The 22,987-nt window shown below is 43.9% G+C and overlaps 2 protein-coding genes across 11 annotated transcripts in view; both read left to right on the top strand.

Moving 5' to 3' along the window:
* LOC144893586 (uncharacterized) overlaps positions 1–22,987 on the top strand; it is an 896,812-nt gene that overhangs the window by 184,011 nt on the left and 689,814 nt on the right. The gene's annotated exons all lie outside the window — the stretch shown is intronic.
* LOC137416991 (CAP-Gly domain-containing linker protein 4) overlaps positions 1–22,987 on the top strand; it is a 142,075-nt gene that overhangs the window by 73,552 nt on the left and 45,536 nt on the right. For 5 of the 10 annotated variants that reach the window (XM_078784110.1, XM_078784108.1, XM_078784111.1 and 2 more), the window contains 4 exons: positions 4,022–4,183; positions 9,227–9,345; positions 12,199–12,435; positions 19,373–19,508. In XM_078784110.1, the coding sequence (XP_078640236.1) occupies positions 4,022–4,183; positions 9,227–9,345; positions 12,199–12,435; positions 19,373–19,508 (654 nt within the window). Of the gene's footprint in view, positions 1–3,973; positions 4,184–9,226; positions 9,346–12,198; positions 12,436–19,372; positions 19,509–22,987 lie in introns of all 10 variants that reach the window. The other 5 variants (XM_078784115.1, XM_078784116.1, XM_078784114.1 and 2 more) reach the window with 2 other exon arrangements.

Raw genomic sequence — 22,987 nt, 5'->3', positions numbered from 1 at the left:
CACCTTGGGTGGTGCGTAGGCACTGAACGCTGGCTTGATTGCTCGATGCCTCAAAAAATAAAATAACTCGGGTTATGTAATGAAGCCAAAACATTGCTATTGCTTATGTGCATTTATAAGACATTGTGTTTACATAGCTTGGATTGATTCCAGTTCTACTGGGCCATAAAATAATTATCTTACAGACCGGTAGGCTTGAAGCCTGGGGCCTACTCAAACCATGTGCCTCAGGACGCCTGTGCCACCGATTTGCTGCACACTTTCCACATTAGATGATGCTTTTAATAGTCGCTGTTGGTCTTTTCCGCACTGAAGAGAAAAGTTATCGGGAACTCATGGCGATTGTGAATACAACACTTCGGTTTGGAGCCGTTTTACCTCACGTCCTGCAAAGCGTATTATTTAATTATATATCGGGTTTTTGTTAATTATTTTTTCCATATTATTTTCCGATTTCACGCTAGATTTCGACATAATTATTTAGGCCATGAGTTCCAATCGTAAACATATTGAATTAGATTTTGAATATCAGCTTTTAATAAGCCGATACAATAATCTTGCAAGGAGCCACTCACTGAGCACCTATCCTCACACAGGCAATCAGCATAACAGACGAACAGACGAACAGACAGCCATCCTTGTCATATATATATGTATATATATACAATGTATACACAATTCATTCATTCATATTCATTCATATCTGTGCAGCGTCTGTCCTGTCCTGTCCTGTGTCTTGTGTTGTGTTGTCACTGAACTGCTTTCTCAAACTTTTGTGAAATCGTACCAAACTTCTGGTATGCACATATCTCTCCCGTCGGTATGTCCTAAGGGTATTTTTTATTTGAAAAATTCTCAAATTTTTTTTTTGGGGGAATTTTTGGGGGAATTTTTTTTTTCCCAACTTAAGTTTTCAACTTCAATTGTTTATTGGCGGTGAACAATCAATTGTTTTGTGGAATTTATTTTTTCGCAACTTAAGTTTTCAACTTCAATTGTTTATAAAATGTGATATGTATATTACAAATACATTTGTGCAAAATAATTGTTTGAATTATGATTGGTTTAAACCATGACAAAACGGCAACTTGGGTACAGTCATTTATCTATATATCTACATTTACATTCATATATCTAGTGTCTGTGTTGTCACTTAACGACTCCCTCAAACTTTTGTTTCTGTGGTTGTGAAGTGTTTTTAATAAAGTTGTGGTGATGTATTTTGAATTATGTGGTGGTGAGGTGTTTTTAATTTTGTGGTGGTGAGGTGTTTTTATTACGTGTTTCATGGCTGTGAGGTGTTTTCAATTTCGTGGTGGTGAGGTGTTTTTAATTTCGTGGTGGTGAGGTGTTTTTATTACGTGTTTCATGGCTGTGAGGTGTTTTAAATTACTTGGTGGTGAGGTGTTTTTAATTTCGTGGTGGTGAGGTGTTTTTATTACGTGTTTTATGGATGTGAGGTGTTTTAAATTACTTGGTGGTGAGGTTTTGAATTTTGTGGTGGTGAGGTGTTTTGAATTTCGTGGTGGTGAGGTGTTTTTATTACGTGTCTTATGGCTGTGAGGTGTTTTAAATTACTTGGTGGTGAGGTCTTTTGAATTTTGTGGTGGTGGTGTTTTTATTATGTTTTATGGCTGTGAGGTGTTTTAAATTACTTGGTGGTGAGGTGTTTTGAATTTTGTGGTGGTGAGGTGTTTTTATTATGTGTTTTATGGCTGTGAGGTGTTTTAAATTACTTGGTGATGAGGTGTTTTTAATTTCGTGGTGGTGAGGTGTTTTTATATGTGTTTTATGGCTGTGAGGTGTTTTGAATTACTTGGTGGTGAGGTATTTTGAATTACTTGGTGGTGAGGTGTTTTGAATTACTTGGTGGTGAGGTGTTTTGAATTACTTGGTGGTGAGGTATTTTAAATTACTTGGTGGTGAGGTGTTTTAAATTACTTGGTGGTGAGGTGTTTTAAATTACTTGGTGGTGAGGTGTTTTAAAATTACTTGGTGGTGAGGTGTTTTGAATTACTTGGTGGTGAGGTGTTTTAAAATTACTTGGTGAGGTGTTTTAAAATTACTTGGTGGTGAGGTGTTTTGAATTATGTGGTGGTGAGGTGTTTTAAAATTACTTGGTGGTGAGGTGTTTTAAAATTACTTGGTGGTGAGGTGTTTTAAATTACTTGGTGATGAGGTGTTTTAAATTACTTGGTGGTGAGGTGTTTTGAATTACTTGGTGGTGAGGTGTTTTGAATTACTTGGTGAGGTGTTTTAAAATTACTTGGTGGTGAGGTGTTTTGAATTATGTGGTGGTGAGGTGTTTTAAAATTACTTGGTGGTGAGGTGTTTTGAATTACTTGGTGGTGAGGTGTTTTGAAGGTTGTGGTGGTGAGGTGTTTTTATTACGTGTTTTATGGCTGTGAGGTGTTTTAAAATTACTTGGTGGTGAGGTGTTTTAAATTACTTGGTGGTGAGGTGTTTTGAATTTTGTGGTGGTGAAGTGTTTTTATTACGTGTTTGATGGCTGTGAGGTGTTTTTAATTTCGTGGTGGTGAGGTGTTTTTATTACGTGTTTTATGGCTGTGAGGTGTTTTTATTACGTGTTTTATGGCTGTGAGGTGTTTTGAATTACTTGGTGGTGAGGTGTTTTGAATTACGTGGTGGTGAGGTGTTTTGAATTTTGTGGTGGTGAAGTGTTTTTATTACGTGTTTGATGGCTGTGAGGTGTTTTCAATTTTGTGGTGGTGAGGTGTTTTTATTACGTGTTTTATGGCTATGAGGTGTTTTCAATTTCGTGGTGGTGAGGTGTTTTTATTACGTGTTTTATGGCTGTGAGGTGTTTTGAATTACTTGGTGGTGAGGTGTTTTGAATTACGTGGTGGTGAGGTGTTTTGAATTACGTGGTGGTGAGGTGTTTTGAATTACGTGGTGGTGAGGTGTTTTGAATTACTTGGTGGTGAGGTGTTTTGAGTTACTTGGTGGTGAGGTGTTTTGAATTACTTGGTGGTGAGGTGTTTTGAATTACGTGGTGGTGAGGTGTTTTGAATTACGTGGTGGTGAGGTGTTTTGAATTACTTGGTGGTGAGGTGTTTTGAGTTACTTGGTGGTGAGGTGTTTTGAATTACTTGGTGGTGAGGTGTTTTGAATTACGTGGTGGTGAGGTGTTTTGAATTACGTGGTGGTGAGGTGTTTTGAATTACTTGGTGGTGAGGTGTTTTGAGTTACTTGGTGGTGAGGTGTTTTGAATTACTTGGTGGTGAGGTGTTTTGAATTACGTGGTGGTGGGGTGTTTTGAATTACGTGGTGGTGAGGTGGAATCACCCCAAACTTCCAGTCTGCACCTACGCCTCCCCTATGTATGTGCAGAGGGGTTCTTTCTTGAAAAATAAACATTCAACCAAAATTGCCTATAAAAATGTAATATCACAAACACAACAAATACATTTGTGCAAAGTAATTGTTTGTATTATGATTGATGTAAATCATGACAACACAGCAACTCAGGTACAGTCATTAGCCTCAGCTAAAATAAGCCCGTACCTCAGTATCGACGCTTAGTATATATATATATACTGTATATATCACTAATCTGACACGAGCTCCTGAGTTCATCATCTGTTGTCATTCCTCAATTTCTTCATTTTTTTTTTCTCCTCGTCATTGTCACATGACCTCGACAGAAAGTGCTGTCAGCCATTTTAATGAATTTGGTTTTCATTGTTGATGGCTATGTGGTTAAATCGAGCTAACTACGGTACTAAATTTTACCCGAAATGGCTTATTGCACTTTAATTGGACCTAATGGCTGAATTTTCATATTTTTGTTAACTTAACAATGGACAACCTGCATTGCCTTGAAATATTTCATTGTCTGGGGGGTGTTTATGTCATCACTTGATGCAACACCTTTCATGGGTAGACCGCAAAGCGGACACGTTTCCTGGCACGGTGTGGCATTGCCTTGTTTTGAGATGGAGGTTTCTTGCAGGAGGAGGTAAGTCTTGGCAAATGCGAATTTTGCTCACCGACGGTGCAGGTGATCCGGCACGAGCCACGCAATTTGCAGCTCACCTGCTCGAACTCGGAGCCGATGTGAATGCGCGCAGTCGCTGGACCAACATGAATGCCATGCACTACGCGGCTTACTTTGATGTACCGGAGATCATCCAGCTCATTATCAAAACTGCTGGATTAACAGGTAGGCCTGTTGCTCAAATTGATGAGGCTCATGGGAGATTATGGCATTCCCATGAAGATCCGACAATGATGATCCAAACAAATTACTACTTGATCTTGCATTAATACAATCTCCTCCAGCGCCCTAGAGAAAAAGGACATTTTGAGAAGAAAAAAAACAAGCATATTGGGGTTGATAAGGTAGCTTCCAGGTAGAATACTCTGCTCTGAGCCTTCCAGTCTGGGTTTTATCCCCGGCTTGACTATAAACTGTCACCCTGGTGCTTCCCAGGCAAGGTGTGTTCATCAAATAGTGTGCTGTCCATTGGTTGTGGGTTAACCGCATGCCCTCCTTGCTGGTTAACCGCATGCCCTCCTTGATGGTTAACCTCATGCCTTATTTCCTGGTTAACCTCATACCCTACTTGCTGGTTAACCTCATGCCCTACTTGCTTGCTGGTTAACCTCATGCTCTACTTGCTTGCTGGTTAACCTCATGCCCAACTTGGATGTTAACCTCATGCCGTACTTGCTTGCTGGTTAACCTCATGCTCTACTTGCTTGCTGGTTAACCTCATACCCTATTTGCTGGTTAACCTCATGCCCTACTTGCTGGTTAACATCATGTCCAACTTGCTGGCTAACCTCATGCCATACATGCTTGCTGGCTAACCTCATGCCATACATGCTTGCTGGCTAACCTCATGCCATACATGCTTGCTGTTTAACCTCATGCTCTACTTGCTTGCTGGCTAACCTCATGCCATACATGCTTGCTGGCTAACCTCATGCCATACATGCTTGCTGGCTAACCTCATGCCATACATGCTTGCTGGCTAACCTCATGCTCTACATGCTTGCTGGCTAACCTCATGCCATACATGCTTGCTGTTTAACCTCATGCCATACATGCTTGCTGGCTAACCTCATGCCATACATGCTTGCTGTTTAACCTCATGCCATACATGCTTGCTGTTTAACCTCATGCCATACATGCTTGCTGTTTAACCTCATGCCCTACTTGCTGGTTAACATCATGTCCAACTTGCTGGCTAACCTCATGCCATACATGCTTGCTGGCTAACCTCATGCCATACATGCTTGCTGTTTAACCTCATGCCATACATGCTTGCTGTTTAACCTCATGCCATACATGCTTGCTGGCTAACCTCATGCCATACATGCTTGCTGGCTAACCTCATGCCATACATGCTTGCTGGCTAACCTCATGCCATACATGCTTGCTGGCTAACCTCATGCTCTACATGCTTGCTGGCTAACCTCATGCCATACATGCTTGCTGTTTAACCTCATGCTCTACTTGCTTGCTGATTAAGCTCATGCTCTACTTTCTGGTTAACTTCATGCCCTACTTGCTGGTTAACTTCATGCCCTACTTGCTGGTTAACTTCATGCCCTACTTGCTGGTTAACTTCATGCCCTACTTGCTGGTTAACTTCATGCCCTACTTACTGCCATTTACTGCTGATGGACATTAAAGGTCCCATGCTATATTTCACAAAGAGTAGGCCATTGTGTGCTGGCAGTCTATAGCTTCAGAGAAAATTACAGGTTCCTGTTTGACATGCTTGGAAGGCAATGACAAACCACCCAGTCTAATCCTCGTCAGGAGACTGCTTTAGAGGCATGGAAACTACCATCTGGCGGACCACCAAAGAGCAAGAGGAAAATAACAATGGAGTTCCCACTGGTCCAGGTACACTGAAGTTGTCAGGCTGGCAGGATGGCCCAGAGGTACGCACACTCCCATCTAAGCTGTCGAGCTTGGGTTTGAATCCCGACCCAGCTATAAACTGTCATCCTGGTGTTTCGCTGGCAACAAGGTATTCTCGGATGGACGTTAAGCCGGGTGTCCCATGTGCCGGAATTTGTTAGTGGACGTTAAAGACCCCACTGTGTCCTTCGCGAAGAGTAGGCGAGCTATCTCCGGCACCATGAACAAATTACAAATTTCTACTCTAACCTAGAGGGGACACAACATCAAAGGCACTGCTGCTCCCCCAGCAATGATGCCACCACACTCATGTGGCTGGATATGAAAGAAGATTGAAGTTGAGTAAACTGATAGAGCAAGTTAATTGTGTGGTTATAACAGGTTATAACAGCTCAACCAAATGGTCTCCTCCAGTGTTTCTTTGTCCTTCGCCGAGTTCCTTTGTTTGGTTTGAGTTGCTTTGTTTGGTTTGAGTTGCTTTGTTTGGTTTGAGTTGCTTTGTTTGGTTTGAGTTGCTTTGTTTGGTTTGAGTTCCTTTGTTCGGTTTGAGTTCCTTTGTTCGGTTTGAGTTCCTTTGTTTGGTTTGAGTTGCTTTGTTTGGTTTGAGCTGCTTTGTTTGGTTTGAGTTGCTTTGTTCGGTTTGAGTTCCTTTGTTCGGTTTGAGTTCCTTTGTTCGGTTTGAGTTCCTTTGTTCGGTTTGAGTTCCTTTGTTCGGTTTGAGTTCCTTTGTTCAGTTTGAGTTCCTTTGTTCGGTTTGAGTTCCTTTGTTCGGTTTGAGTTCCTTTGCTTGGTTTGAGTTCCTTTGTTCGGTTTGAGTTCCTTTGTTCGGTTTGAGTTCCTTTGCTTGGTTTGAGTTCCTTTGTTTGGTTTGAGTTGCTTTGTTTGGTTTGAGTTGCTTTGTTTGGTTTGAGTTCCTTTGTTTGGTTTGAGTTCCTTTGTTTGGTTTGAGTTCCTTTGTTTGGTTTGAGTTCCTTTGTTTGGTTTGAGTTCCTTTGTTTGGTTTGAGTTGCTTTGTTTGGTTCGAGTTGCTTTGTTTGGTTCGAGTTCCTTTGTTTGGTTCGAGTTCCTTTGTTTGGTTCGAGTTCCTTTGTTTTGTTTGAGTTCCTTTGTTTGGTTTGATTTGCTTTGTTTGGTTTGAGTTGCTTTGTTTGGTTTGAGTTCCTTTGTTCGGTTTGAGTTCCTTTGTTCGGTTTGAGTTCCTTTGTTCGGTTTGAGTTGCTTCGTTTGGGTTGAGTTGCTTTGTTTGGTTTGAGTTGCTTTGTTTGGTTTGAGTTGCTTTGTTTGGTTTGAGTTCCTTTGTTTGGTTTGAGTTCCTTTGTTTGGTTTGAGTTCCTTTGTTTGGTTTGAGTTCCTTTGTTTGGTTTGAGTTCCTTTGTTTGGTTTGAGTTGCTTTGTTTGGTTCGAGTTGCTTTGTTTGGTTCGAGTTCCTTTGTTTGGTTCGAGTTCCTTTGTTTGGTTCGAGTTCCTTTGTTTGGTTCGAGTTCCTTTGTTTGGTTCGAGTTCCTTTGTTTGGTTCGAGTTCCTTTGTTTGGTTCGAGTTGCTTTGTTTGGTTTGAGTTGCTTTGTTTGGTTTGAGTTACTTTGTTTGGTTTGAGTTGCTTTGTTCGGTTTGAGTTCCTTTGTTTGGTTTGAGTTGCTTTGTTCGGTTTGAGTTCCTTTGTTTGGTTTGAGTTCCTTTGTTCGGTTTGAGTTCCTTTGTTTGGTTTGAGTTGCTTTGTTTGGGTTGAGTTGCTTTGTTTGGTTTGAGTTGCTTTGTTTGGTTTGAGTTGCTTTGTTTGGTTTGAGTTGCTTTGTTTGGTTTGAGTTGCTTTGTTTGGTTTGAGTTGCTTTGTTTGGTTTGAGTTCCTTTGTTTGGTTTGAGTTGCTTTGTTCGGTTTGAGTTCCTTTGTTCGGTTTGAGTTCCTTTGTTCGGTTTGAGTTCCTTTGTTCGGTTTGAGTTCCTTTGTTTGGTTTGAGTTCCTTTGTTTGGTTTGAGTTCCTTTGTTTGGTTTGAGTTCCTTTGTTTGGTTTGAGTTCCTTTGTTCGGTTTGAGTTCCTTTGTTCGGTTTGAGTTCCTTTGTTCGGTTTGAGTTCCTTTGTTCGGTTTGAGTTCCTTTGTTTGGTTTGAGTTCCTTTGTTTGGTTTGAGTTCCTTTGTTCGGTTTGAGTTCCTTTGTTCGGTTTGAGTTCCTTTGTTCGGTTTGAGTTCCTTTGTTTGGTTTGAGTTCCTTTGTTTGGTTTGAGTTCCTTTGTTCGGTTTGAGTTCCTTTGTTTGGTTTGAGTTCCTTTGTTTGGTTTGAGTTCCTTTGTTTGGTTTGAGTTCCTTTGTTTGGTTTGAGTTCCTTTGTTTGGTTTGAGTTCCTTTGTTTGGTTTGAGTTGCTTTGTTTGGTTTGAGTTCCTTTGTTTGGTTTGAGTTCCTTTGTTCGGTTTGAGTTCCTTTGTTCGGTTTGAGTTCCTTTGTTCGGTTTGAGTTCCTTTGTTCGGTTTGAGTTCCTTTGTTCGGTTTGAGTTCCTTTGTTCGGTTTGAGTTCCTTTGTTCGGTTTGAGTTCCTTTGTTCGGTTTGAGTTCCTTTGTTCGGTTTGAGTTCCTTTGTTTGGTTTGAGTTCCTTTGTTTGGTTTGAGTTCCTTTGTTTGGTTTGAGTTGCTTTGTTCGGTTTGAGTTCCTTTGTTCGGTTTGAGTTGCTTTGTTTGGTTTGAGTTGCTTTGTTTGGTTTGAGTTGCTTTGTTTGGTTTGAGTTCCTTTGTTCGGTTTGAGTTCCTTTGTTCGGTTTGAGTTCCTTTGTTCGGTTTGAGTTCCTTTGTTCGGTTTGAGTTCCTTTGTTCGGTTTGAGTTCCTTTGTTCGGTTTGAGTTCCTTTGTTCGGTTTGAGTTCCTTTGTTCGGTTTGAGTTCCTTTGTTCGGTTTGAGTTCCTTTGTTCGGTTTGAGTTCCTTTGTTCGGTTTGAGTTCCTTTGTTCGGTTTGAGTTCCTTTGTTCGGTTTGAGTTCCTTTGTTCGGTTTGAGTTCCTTTGTTCGGTTTGAGTTCCTTTGTTCGGTTTGAGTTCCTTTGTTCGGTTTGAGTTCCTTTGTTCGGTTTGAGTTCCTTTGTTCGGTTTGAGTTCCTTTGTTCGGTTTGAGTTCCTTTGTTCGGTTTGAGTTCCTTTGTTCGGTTTGAGTTCCTTTGTTCGGTTTGAGTTCCTTTGTTCGGTTTGAGTTCCTTTGTTCGGTTTGAGTTCCTTTGTTCGGTTTGAGTTCCTTTGTTCGGTTTGAGTTCCTTTGTTCGGTTTGAGTTCCTTTGTTTGGTTTGAGTTGCTTTGCGTGTGAATCGGTTGACATTGGTTTGCGATGTGGATTCGTTCTTTGTTCCTGCAGTTCTGGATTCGACCTGCAGTGACTTTGATTTTGGCACAGCACTGCACATCGCTTCAGCAAACCTCTGCCTGCCAGCTGTGGAATGCCTCCTGAAAAATGGAGCCAACCCTTTGTTCAAGGTGTGTGATGAGATTACCCTCAAATTGTCAACAACATTGAAGTTTTGAAATACCGGACTACATTCTGAAGTGTGTTTGGAATCTGTGCATTGAGAGTTTGATTAACGTGTGTGTGTGTGTGTGTGTGTGTGTGTGTGTGTGTGTGTGTGTGTGTGTGTGTGTGTGTGTGTGTGTGTGTGTGTGTGTGTGTGTGTATGTGTGTGCCAGCTCCACTATGAACCTTCGATCTTGTATTAAAAAAAAAAAAGAAAATCCACTCAGGCTCCCACTAAGGTGGTGCCATGCTCAACGCAAAAAACTACTTTCATTGTTGGTTCTGGATTTGCTCAATTGGCCGAATTCTGCATAGTTATTTTAATCTGTTGATTGCAAGTTTAAATCCTGACCCCGACTAAGTTGGCAATGGTAAGTCACCTGGTGTATTTAATTCTCCAGAAAGCTGCTTTGATGCCATTGGCCCATGCCCCAGGAATGATGATCCAACCTGTACGCCATCTCTGTATCCACTTGACTGTTTGTGTTTCCTTCCTCTGACTTGAGACTTTGCCGCCCACATTTTTATGCCTCCATCGACAAGGTCGCCGGAGCCATTATGTTTGCGGTTTGTCCATCCGTCCATCTGTGATAGGGTTTGGTTACCGCGATAACTTCAGAACGGCTGAAGGACCCTGTGCTTTTTTTGGTCTTTATCAATGATCTCTCTGACTCTCTGGAAAATCCTCTCTATCTCTTTGCTGATGACTCCACTCTCTGCCGCTCCATTCCTCTTCCCTCAGATCGGCAGTCTGCAGCCTCCTCACTCTCTGCACACCTGGACAAAATCACAGACTGGGCAAACAAGTGGAACATGTCCTTCAATCCTGACAAATCTCACACTCTTACGATGTCTCTCCGAAAAGACCGACTGGACAACCCTCCCATCTACTTTCTGAATAATCCTCTCCAAGAACTTCTGTCACTCAAGCTTTTGGGTCTCACTATCTGCCATGATCTTTCCTGGGAAAACCACATTTCAAATCTGGCCTCCAAAGCCAGTCGCCGACTGGGCATCCTCCGTCGTGCGAAGTCCTTCCTTGGCACACCTGAGCTCCTCACCACATACAAGGCTTTCATCCGCAGCTCAATGGAATACTGTTCTCCCCTCTGGGCTGGTGCTCCTGCCTCACACCTAGCTCGTCTTCACGCTGTTGAAACCAAAGCGTTCAGAATCATTGGAATCTCCCGCGATGAAGCTGATTCTGAGGGTCTTTCACTCACTCACCACACGCAGGTAGGTTGGTGGTCTTTCCATCTTCTACCGACTCCTCTCCGGCCTTGCTCCCCCTGCTTTGTCCCTCAAATATTCCTACAGGTCGCACAAGATATACCAGCAACCCTCTTCTGGTTAAACTGCCAAAATCCAGACTCTCTGCTCACCTTCACTCCTTCATTCCTCTTTTCTCCCACCTCTGGAACAAACTCCCTCACTCTCTTAAATCCTTCTCCTCCCCCCAGGACTTTAAAACAGCTGTTCACCACCAACTCTTATCTTCCCCAATCCAAAACGTCGATCTTTTCTGCACCCGTTAAAACACCCCAAAATCGACTCTTTGAATCCCCAACTTCTTTCCTGAAATTCCTAGTCGTGTTCATTTGCGTTATACTGTGTACGCCTCCCTCCTCCAGCCCTCCCCCTTCCACAGATCTCTCAATGTCCCTGTTCTCTACTGTTGTTGTGCCTGTGTGCTTCCCTCTCCCTCCCCTCTCGTCTCCCGCTCCCTTCATTGTATGTTTTATGTGTCTGTGCATGTTTTCATGGTCAATGTGTTCGCTCTTACACGAGCCTCGATTCTGTATACAAAAACAAATAAAAAAAAATAAATAAAAAGGGATCTAAGTCAAACTTGGTGCAGGTATGTGTAATGAGACAAAGATGAACTGATTAGATGTGGGGTCACGAGGTCATAGGTCAGAGGTCATGTTCGGTAAAAATCCTGTTTCTGCAATAACTTGTGAACCAATGATGGGATTTGACCAAAGTTGGTACAAGATGGATGGACTGATTTTGTTCATACTTGGCACAATACAAGTATGCACATGCAAAGCATTTTCTTTCGCGATGCGATCAAAGATGGCCGACTGGCAGCCAATTTGTTACTTAAATGTGTCTCCAAACATTTCTTCAACACGCATGGTCCTATTTTGTTGAAACTCGACGCAAGCACAGTACATGATAGCGTACACATGCACCTCACTTTATTTTGCGATCTGATCAAAGATGGCCGACTGGCAGCCAATTTGTTACTTAAATGTGTCTCCAAACATTTCTTCAACACGCATGGTCCTATTTTGTTGAAACTCGACACAAGCACAGTACATGATAGCGTACACATGCACCTCACTTTATTTTGCGATCTGATCAAAGATGGCCGACTGGTAGACTGGCGGCCATATTAGTTGTAAAAAAAACCCGATATTGACCACATCCTCGACCTTTTCTCCGACATGCATTTACCGATCTTGTTCAAACTCGGCACAAAGACGATACATGAGAATATACAAATGCAGAATATTTTGTTTTGTAATCCAACCAAAGATGGCAGACTGACGGTCTTTAACTCCGTACAGCAAAATTACTAAAACCACAGCGGCGATGGACACATTTAGGGAAAAAGAGAAAATTCTCTGTCTACAGAACAACAGCTATGACATTTTATGTCTTTTTCTTCTTGTTAATTGTAGCTTTCAATTATCAATTTTTAAATAAATAAAGCTCCCACAGAAGAGACTAAAAGTATCCTGTTTTTCTAACTTAATGTGATGACCCTTTATGTTTGGCCCACTTGTCATATCATTCCCAATTGTTGTTGGCAGAATGTCCGAGGGCTCCTACCACGGGACCTGGTGCCAAATCCAGCCGACTTGCCCCTGGAAATGTCTGACATGGCTATGGTCGCTCGTAAGATGCGAGCCTTACTCGCTGCTGCGATGCCTAAAACGGTACCTTTGGCAGACCAGTCGGACATACCTGAAGCTGAGGCATCTCGTGGAGAAGAGGAGGTCAACACGGAATTAACTCCAGGACAGCGTATCACGATTAGTGGGCGAAAGGTAATGCTTTGAACATTTGGACACTTATCAGAGGTGTGTGTGTGTGTGTGTGTGTGTGTGTGTGTGTGTGTGTGTGTGTGTGTGTGTGTGTGTGTGTGTGTGTGTGTGTGTGTGTGTGTGTGTGTGTGTGTGTGTGTGTGTGTGTGTGTGTGTGTGTGTGTGTGTGTGTGTGTGTGTGTGTGTGTGTGTGTGTGTGTGTGTGTTTTGACGTATTCATGCCACCATACCTTTACATTAATCAAATGTTCAACTTAATGAGAGATTAACAAACCTGACTGTTTAATTACCATGTGGCCCCTCTAGTGTCAAGGACACCACAAGCAAGAAAATGCAAATCGCTTTACAATGAGACAACAAATGTAACGTATAACCAAATGTACAGTGAAGGCCACCGGAAACCCGACTAAGTAACTTTGTAAGAAACGATATATTATTATGGAACAACGTTATATCATTATGGAACAACGTTATATCATTATGGAACAACGTTATATCATTATGGAACAACGTTATATCATTATGGAACAACGTTATATCATTATGGAACAACGTTATATCATTATGGAACAACGTTATATGATTATGGAACAATGTTATATCATTATGGAACAACGTTATATCATTATGGTTGGCGTCAGGAAGGGCATCCGGCCATAAAAACATTGCCTCAAAAAGAGAACCATGACAATTACAACTGAGTTGCTTGAAGGATGAAGTGGGACAAATCGTTATGGACCCAGATGTAATTAAAGGAAGGTGGAAGAGATATATGGAAATGCTGTTGAATGCAGAGAATGACTGGGATGGGAACATAGAGAGTAACCCAGTTTTAGGACCGGCAGAGAAGATAACTGAGAAGGAAGTTGAGGAAGCGATAAAAGCAATACAAAAACAACAACATGCATTTTAAAGGCCATTTTCCCTGCTAGAGCGGGGGTTAGCCTTGCGGTCCCCATGACAATCTTCTCCATTTTGCCCTATTTTCTGCATCTCTCCTTGTTAACCCCCTTGCCCGCATTTCTTCTTCCACCATCTTTAGCCAAGTCTTTCTCGGTCTTCCCCGTCCTCTGCTTCCTTCTACATTCATTTCCATCACTCTTCTCAACCAGTCACTTTCATCCTTCCTCAACACATGACCAAACCATCTCAACCTGTTCCTCTTCACAGCATCAATCACAGGCTCTATTCCCATCATCTTTCGCAATTCATCATTTGTCTTCCTCTCTCTCAGCGATACTCCGCACATCCGTCGAACCATTCGCATTTCCACCCTTTCCAACCTTCGTTGCTGCTCTACGTTCATTACCCATGTCTCGCTCCCATAAATCATAACACTTCTCACACATGCAGCATACACCTTTCCCTTCAGCTTCAACGACACTCCCCTCATCATCAGCACGTCACTCAGTTCCCGAAACTTCTTCCATGCACATCTCACTCGAGCAACCGTTGCCGAGTCTGATCCACCTTCTCCATTCAGCATGTCTCCGAGGTAGCAAAATGTTTTCACACCTTCCAGCTTGACGCCGTCTCCAAGATCCAACTCAACATCTCCTCCATCTGCAGCTCCCTCTGTGCACACCTTACACTTGAATGTAGCTGCCACACTGGTTAATGACCCTCTCAGACCACTACATTTTTGATGAACCCACTCAGCGCACATTGTACATTGAATGGAGTTCACTCCGACACCCTTCCTACACACAGCACAGGGCCACTTCCCAGTTCTTTCCACCTCACCACATGCTTTACCACTTGCCATCACCTTCGTCTTTCCGATATTCACCTTCAGACCTTTTGTCTCCATACATTCCTTCCACGTGTTCATCTTTTCCTTCAGTCCATCCATACTTTCCGCAATCAACACCAGATCATCTGCATACAACAACTCCCACGGTAAACCCTCCTTTACGTTCTGAGCCAGCACCTCCATCACAGCTACAAATAGTAGTGGACTTAGTACTGACCCCTGATGCACTCCCACCTTCACCTCAAACTCACCACCACTGTTCCCGTCCTTCGTCCTTACAGCTGTGCGCGCTCTTTTGTACATTGCCATCACTACTCTGATCAACCATTCCTCCACTCCTAACTTCCTCAATGCCCATGTCAATACTTTGCGTGGTACCTGATCGAATGCTTTCTCCAGATCAACAAACCCAAGAAACAACTTCTTCCTCTTCTCCATGTACTTCTCCTGCAACTGCCTCACAATGAAAAGCGCGTCTGTCGTTCCTCTTCCTGGCATGAATCCAAACTGCATTTCGTCAATCTTCACTTTCTTCCTTATCCTCCTCTCCAATACCCTTTCCAAGACCTTCATTCCATGCTCCAATAACTTTATCACTCGGTACGAGCCACACTCCAGAGGGTCACCTTTCCCCTTGTGTAGAGGGACGAGGGTACTCAGTTCCCAAGCCACTTGAATGCAGCCTTCTTTCACCACCAGAATACAGATCTCTGTCATTCTCTTCACACCCCAACTTCCTGCTGCCTTCAACATATCTCCCACAACTCCCGTTGGCCCTCCCGCTTTTCTACCCTTCATTGCTTTTATCGCTTCCTCAACTTCCTTCTCAGTTATCTTCTCTGCCGGTCCTAAAACTGGGTTACTCTCGATGTTGCCATCCCATTCATTGTCTGTATTCAACAGCATTTCCATATATCTTTTCCATCTTCCTTTAATTCCATCTGGGTCGACAACGACCTGTCCCACCCCATCCCCCAAGCAACTCACCCCCACCACACCACACCCCTCCCTCGCCATCTGCCCCGCAATCCTGAACACCGCTCCCTGACCCTCCCCCGAATCCAAGCGCCCTCCGAACACCCTCCCACACGCCTCCTGCGCCCCCGCCACCTCCCCCTTTGCAGCCTTCCTGGCTGCCCTACAACCCCCATGCTCTGCCGCCTCCGCTCCCGCACCCCCCGCCCTCCGCCACTCCCCGAACCTCCCCCTCCCCACGCCAATCCTCTTTCCAACCTCATCATCCCACCACCATGTTTCCGAGTGCCTCGGTGGTCCTTTTGTCCATCCACATACCTCACCAACGGCTCCCAACAGACTAGCTTTCATTGACATCCAACCACTTTCAAGCTCAACCACATCATCCTCGACCCTACTCAGCCTCCCTTCCAATGCCTCCCCCACTGCCACCCCCTTCAACCTCCACACCCCCATTCTCGGTTGGTACTTCACCCGCCGAGCTCTCCTCGCACCTTTCACCCTTACGTCGCAGACGCAGGACCAACTTCTATCTACTCATCCCAACTCTCTCTTCCTCATATGTGGTGATTTCAACTGTCATCATGCCAGTTGGCTGGGTGTGGGTACCTCTCTCACCAGCCATGGCTCCTCAGCAAAGGACTTCTGCGACTCACTGGGACTGACACAATCTGTCAATTTCCCGACCCGGATCTCAGTCAACGGAACATCTTCTCTTCTGGACTTGGTTATGACTAACTTCCCTGAAAATGTCTGCTGCTCTTCTTCTGCTCCAATCGGATCATCTGATCATGTCCTTGTTAAAGTGGACATCTCTCTGACCATCCTCAGGGACTTGCCTTCGTCTCCTGGAAACTTGCCTTCGTCTCCTGGAAAGCAAATCCAACGGAAGGAAATCTCATTTCCTTTCACAAAGCCCGAAACAAGTGTGTGTCCACCCTCAGGAGAGCCAGGAAACAATATCTCACCATTCTCAAGACCGAACTCTCTTATCTGTCTCCCTCTTCCAAATCCTGGTGGCGTCTGGTCAAATCTGTTTCTGGTGTTTGTTCCCCCTCCGTCCCCTCCCTCACCTCAAACGGCTTAACGGCTGACTCCGCACGTGAAAAAGCTGAATGCCTCAACTCTGTGTTTGCCTCTAAATCTTGTGTCCCAAACCCATCCCTCTCTGTACCCACCGTACCCAGTCGTACCCAGCTGCTCCTGGACTCTGTGTCCTTTCCTCCTGACAAGGTGGAAAAGTTTCTGTCAACCCTCGACTCTGATTCTGCAACTGGTCCTGACGGCATCAGCCCACGGGTCCTAAAATCATGTTCTTCTGCTCTTTCACTCCCTCTTTCTGTTCTCTTCACCCTCTCTTTTGCTCAAGGTCATCTGCCATCTGCTTGGAAATCAGCCAACATCACCGCTTTGCACAAAAAAGGTGCAAAAACAGATCCCAGCAACTACAGACCAATCAGCCTTCTCCCAATTATCAGCAAAGTCATGGAATCCATCATTGCTTCAGATATTAAATCTTTCCTCTTCTCCAATGGCTTGATCTCTGATCATCAATTTGGTTTCAGACCTGGTCACTCTACTCTGGACATGCTGCTTTTGCTTTCTCAACAATGGATGGAGGTCCTCAACGCCAAACAGGAAATTAGAGCTGTCTCCCTTGACATTTCACGTGCCTTCGATACGGTCTGGCACCCTGCTCTGCTCACCAAACTCTCCTCCTTTGGTATCCATGGAAATCTCCACGCATGGCTGGTGGACTTCCTCTCTGGTCGTAGTCAACGTGTGGCCCTGAATGTGTTTCTCTCATCTCCTCTTCCTGTTCAGGCTGGAGTTCCCCAAGGTAGTGTTCTGGGCCCTGTGCTTTTTCTGGTCTTCATCAATGATCTCTCTGACTCTCTTGAAAATCCTCTCTATCTCTTTGCTGACGACTCTACTCTATGTCGCTCCATTCCTCATCCCTCAGATCGGCAGTCTGCAGCCTCCTCACCCTCTGCAGACCTGGACAAAATCACAGACTGGTCAAACAAGTGGAACATGTCTTTCAATCCTGACAAATCTCACACTCTTACAATGTCTCTCCGAAAGGACCGACTGGACAACCCTCCCATCTACCTTCTCAACAATCCTCTCCAAGAAGTTCTGTCGCTCAAGCTTTTGGGTCTCACTATCTGCCATGATCTTTCTTGGGAAAACCACATTTCCAAGCTGGCCTCCAAAGCCAGTCGCCGACTGGGCATCCTCCGTCGTGCGAAGTCCTTCCTTGGCACACCTGAGCTCCTCACCACATACAAGGCTTTCATCCGCAGCTCAATGGAATACTGTTCCCCCCTCTGGGCTGGTGCTCCTGCCTCACACCTTGCTCGGCTTCACGCTGTTGAGGCCAAAGCTTTCAGAATCATTGGGATCTCCTGCGATGTAGTCAACACCGAGGGCCTTTCACTCACTCACCGCAGGCAGGTTGGTGGTCTTTCTGTCTTCTACCGACTCCTCTCCGGCCTTGCTCCCCCAGCTCTCTCTGTGCTCTGTCCCCCCAATATTCCTTCAGGTCGCACAAGATCTGCCTGCAACCCTCTTATGGTTAAACTGCCAAAGTCTAGGCTCTCTGCTCACCTTCACTCTTTCATTCCCCTTTTCTCCCGCCTCTGGAACAAACTCCCCCACTCCCTTCAATCCCACTCCTCCCTCCAGGTCTTTAAAACAGCTGTTCACCACCATCTCTTATCTTCCCCCATCGAAAACCTTGATCTTTTCTACCCCCGGTAATTCACCCCAGAGTCCTTGCAGTGTTCATATGTTTTAATCCTCTCCCACCTCCCCCCAAGTCCTCCCGATGTCCCTGCTCTCAAATGTTGTGTTTGTGTCCTTCCCCCTCTTCCCCCTCTCTTTTGTGTCCTTCCCCCTCTCTCCCCATCTTGTCTGCCGCTCCCCTTGTTTTTTGTGTTTTGTGTGTCGGTTTTGTGTGTCGGTTTGTCTTTTTGTGTGATTAATGTTAGCTCTTTCACGAGCCTCGATCTTGTATACAAAAAAAAAAAAAAAAAAAAAAAAGGTCACTGAATTCAACCACTAACTATTTTTTAGGCCAAAAGGGTGCTCGACCGAGTGCCATTCTACTTTGTTCTGTTTTGCCAACTGTCGCTCTATGGGTGATTTTTCATTTGTCTGTCTGTCTTTGTGAAGAAAATATCTCAAAAAATTGTGGACGGATTCGGACAAAATTTGGCAGAGATGTCACGTATGTGACAAGGACGACATGATTAGATTTTGGTGAAGATCCGGATTCGACTACTAGAATTTTAAAAGTGATTCTTTACCATTGGCAGATAGGGCCAAAAACGATACATAGCAGGATATCTCAATGTTAGAAGGTTTTTGCCATCAGCTGTTCCCCATTATGAGGTTTGAGAACAAAATTCATGATTTTGGCAGGTTTGACCCCATGCGACCTTCATGAGCTAATAATGACCTTCGAAGTCAAGCGTAACACTGGTATCCAATCACCACCCATCAGGAACAAGTTGCCCATGGATAACAACTATTAACACAAAATGCCGCACTTGCCTGGCTCGTCTACTGTTACATGACATGGACGTTATGAGACATAAATGCACTATTTCTGGGATTTAAAGGATATTTGTACTTAATGAACAAATACACATCATATGTGGGACTTGACCCTGTACCCCCATCATCATTACCCACTGATTTGGATGGTAATGCTACTGAGCCCTGTTGACCCCTCCCCTCCCCAAACCCCTGGCACTTCACCTATCCTCACCTATGTATACCCCAGTAATCCTCATTATTTACACCTCCTTCCTCTCCAACTCCTCAACCATGACCTTTCTACCCAAATCCTCCAACATTCCCTTCCTTTGTCCCTCACCCCTAAAAAGGATTAACAAGTTCACATTTTAAGGAAGAGATATTTTGTCTAAAGAGATTGAATTTGATACTTATTGAGCTCTTTCACAAAATCCTAATGCTGCAGGCCCTCCACTATACCTACTCATCGATTCATGAAAATGTAATCATACATGATTGGAGTCGATCATTTCACAGTTATTGATGATATGGTACTAGGTTTGTGGGTGAGGAGACTATATTTGTTGTTGTTGTGGGGAAGAGGATGTGGGGGGAGTATTAGTGAGGAGTGAGTTGGACTGATTTATCAGGACAAATGTCACGGTGCCCTTGTCTTCGTTCATCCTGCAGAGTGGAGTGTTGAGGTTTATGGGCCCAACACAGTTTTCAAGTGGCCAGTGGGCTGGTATCGAGTTGGATCAGCCCATAGGAAAGCATGACGGCAGTGTTCGTAGTGTTCGCTACTTCACGTGCCCACCAAATCATGGTGAGTACCTGCTCAGAACAGCGAAAGGCTTTTCTACCTATTACAATTTTCCCACCAGCAGGACCAGTTCCATAGCGAGCTGAATGTGTCATACACATGAACAGCTCCTTCAAATTATATAATTTACTAGCAGAAGTACCCGGCATTGCCGGGTGGGGGAGGGGGTGAAGGGGAGGTGAGGAGGGGAGGGGAGGGGGGAGGGGATGGGGGGAAGGGGAGGATGGGAGGGGGGGTAGGGGGAGGGATGGAGGGAACGGGTGGGGGGGGGGGCAGGAAAGGGGAGGGGAGGGGGGAGGCAGGAGAGGAAGGGGGTTCATCTATATGCTGGTGGGTGAATGTGGCGTTCATCACGTTTCTGAGTTGTGTGATGCCGATCAGGAAGAAGAAGAAGCCGTACCACCAACTTCATACACTTCCAGAATTGTTTGATTTATTTGTATTCAAATGTCTGGTGATTGTTTTGTATTTATTTATTTATGTGAATATGTACTTGTATATAACTGTCATTAATTTAGAAAGGCTTCGGCACTATCGAGCGATATATATATATATTTTTCTTTCTCCAAAAAACGATCTTTTTATTTATTTATTTATTTTGCCTAAAACACTCCCAGGCACTCACTGATGAACCTCCGAAAGTTTGACGAAGATCTGTTCAGCCAACTCTGAGACAAATGGCGACACAGACAGACAGACAGACAGACATCTCTCTTATATAGTAGATAGCTCCCTTCCATCTTCCCCCATTTTTTCCCACAAGTGGAATCGTCTGCCTGTGTCGGTCTGATCGTGCTCTTGAGAGAGACTCTTGAACACGTCAGTTTTGGTTCGGCATTAGCCACCTCGCCATTGTGGTGGTGATTACAACCCTCTGCATGAAGCTAAGATTGTAAGTTGTAGTTTGTCTGGAGCAGCAGCCTACATTGGCGTGCCATTTTCAAAAAGCACGTGGCATCTTTAATGTCCATAAGTAAATGCAAGCTTGTGGGACAATCGGATTGAAATCCTCAACTATTGCTTCACTCTATTATCCAGAGCCCTAAATGCATTTTTGATATCTTGATACTTTATTTCATTTCGCCGTTTGTAATAATATACGTATAAAGGACGTGCCACGTGTATTGTTTTATCTTCGCAGATTAGTATCAACAGCTCGACCAAGACCCACTCCCACCCACTTGGGAAAACTTGGGAAAACTTGGGAAAACTTGGGAAAACTTGGGAAATTGCTTATAAGTTAAGGTTATAACTTCAAGTAGAATAGCTTTTGGAAGTACTTACAAGTACCTAATATATCTGTGTGTGTGTTTGTGTATGTGCGTTTATATGTATATGTGGATGTGTGTACGTACAGTGCCTATAGAAAGTCTACACCCCCTTTCAAAATTTTCACCTTTTGTTGCCTTATGGCCTGGAATTAAAATGCATTCAATTTTACTTTTTCCACCTTTGTTGACACATCGTAACCAACAACTTCCAAATTAAAAACAAATTCTACAAATTTCAGAAAATTAATTAAAAATACAAAACTACAATATCTTCGTTGGATAAGTGGCTACAATTCTCTGGTTAGAATTCTCTTTTTATTCTTTGTTTACAAAAGAGCTACAATTCTCTGGTTTTCTTCCTTTTCTCCATCCTCATTGCGGTCCGCGCAGTGACACAAAACGGCAGAATGACTCCATTTCTCTATTCAAACTGGTTGAATGAGTGATTTACATATTGCAGGCACCTGAACTCACCACAGTTCAATTCAAAGTAAAGGAGAATCACCTGCTTGAAATCCAATTATTTTTAACAACTTTTACAAGGTGCCAATAATATTGTCCGGGCCATTTTAGGATTTCTGTGTGGAATAAGCTAAGATTTAGTAATTTTTTACCTCCACCAAAGGTGGATGGAGGTTATGTTTTCACCCTTGTTTGTGAGTTTGTTTGTCCGTTTGTGAACAAGATATCTCAAAAAGTTGTGGACGGATTCGGACGAAATTTGGCAGAGAGGTAGTATGTGTGACAACGACGAAATGATTAGATTTTGGTGAAGATCCGGTTCCGGCTACTAGAATTTTTAAGTGATTCTTCACCATTGAGAGATTGGGCCAAAAACGATACATAGCAGGATATTGGACGAAACTTGGATATACAAATTTGGACGAAACTTAGTGGACCGGTTGGGTGTCTCACAAGGACAAATAGATTAGATTTTGGTGAAGATCAGAAATATGGATTCGGATATGAGAATTATTTAATTTTTTGAAGTGACCACCATTCGGAGATGGGGCCAAAAACGATACATAGCAGGATATCTCAAAAAGTTGTGGACGGATTTGAAGGAAACTTGGTGGACAGGTTGGGTATGTGACAAGGACTAATCGTGTCGATGTTGGCGAAGATCTGAATATGGATTCGGCTACAATAATTATTTAATTTTTAAGTGATTCTTCACCATTGAGAGATCGGGTGAAAAGCGACATATAACATGATATTTTAAAAGGTTATGGACGAGTTATGAATACAATTGGTGGATTTTTTTTTTTTGTATACTGAATCGAGGCTCGTGAAAGAGCTAACATTTATTTCACAAACAAATCAACCAGACAAACAAAATATACAAAAAGAGGGAGCGGAAGACAAGATGGGGAGAGAAGGGGAAGCACACAACCACAACATTTGAGAGCAGGGAGAAGTGTGGGAGGGAGAGGGCTTGGGGGGAGGAGGCGTGGGAAGGGGGGGGGGGAGAGGTATAAAATTGGGGGGGGGGAGGCGTGGGAAGGGGGGGGGTGGAGAGGTATAAAACACAAAGGGACCGAAATTAGCAGGGGTAGAAAAGATCAAGGTTTTGGATGGGGGAGGATAAGAGATGGTGGTGAACAGCTGTTTTAAAGACCTGGAGGGTGGAATGGGATTGAAGAGAGTGAGGGAGTTTGTTCCAGAGGCGGGAGAAAAGAGGAATGAAGGAGTGAAGGTGAGCAGAAAGTCTTGATTTTGGCAGTTTAACCATAAGAGGGTTGCAGGCAGATCTTGTGCGACCTGTAGGAATATTTGGGGGACAGAGCCCAGAGAGAGCTGGGGGGGCAAGGCCAGAGAGGAGTCGGTAGAAGACGGAAAGACCACCAACCTGCCTGCGGTGAGTGAGTGAAAGGCCCTTGGAGTTAGCTTCATCGCGGGAGATTCCAATGATTCTGAACGCTTTGGTTTCAACAGCGTGAAGACGAGCTAGGTGTGAGGCAGGAGCACCAGACCAGAGGGGAGAGCAGTATTCCATAGAGCTGCGGATGAAAGCCTTGTATGTGGTGAGGAGCTCAGGTGTGCCAAGGAAGGACTTCGCACGACGGAGGATGCCCAGTCGGCGACTGGCTTTGGAGGCCAGATTTGAAATGTGGTTTTCCCAGGAAAGATCATGGCAAATACGCAGTGATGAGTTGTTTAGGTGACAAGAACAAGCCGATTCGATTTTGGTTGAGGTCCGAATCCAGATCC

This window comes from Myxine glutinosa, chromosome 9 (genome assembly GCF_964187855.1).
Source record: "Myxine glutinosa chromosome 9, kmMyxGlut1.1, whole genome shotgun sequence".
In the NCBI taxonomy this organism is placed as follows: domain Eukaryota; kingdom Metazoa; phylum Chordata; class Myxini; order Myxiniformes; family Myxinidae; genus Myxine; species Myxine glutinosa.
The sequence above is the reverse complement of the archived record's forward strand: the minus strand, read 5'-3'. Positions and strand labels throughout refer to the sequence as shown.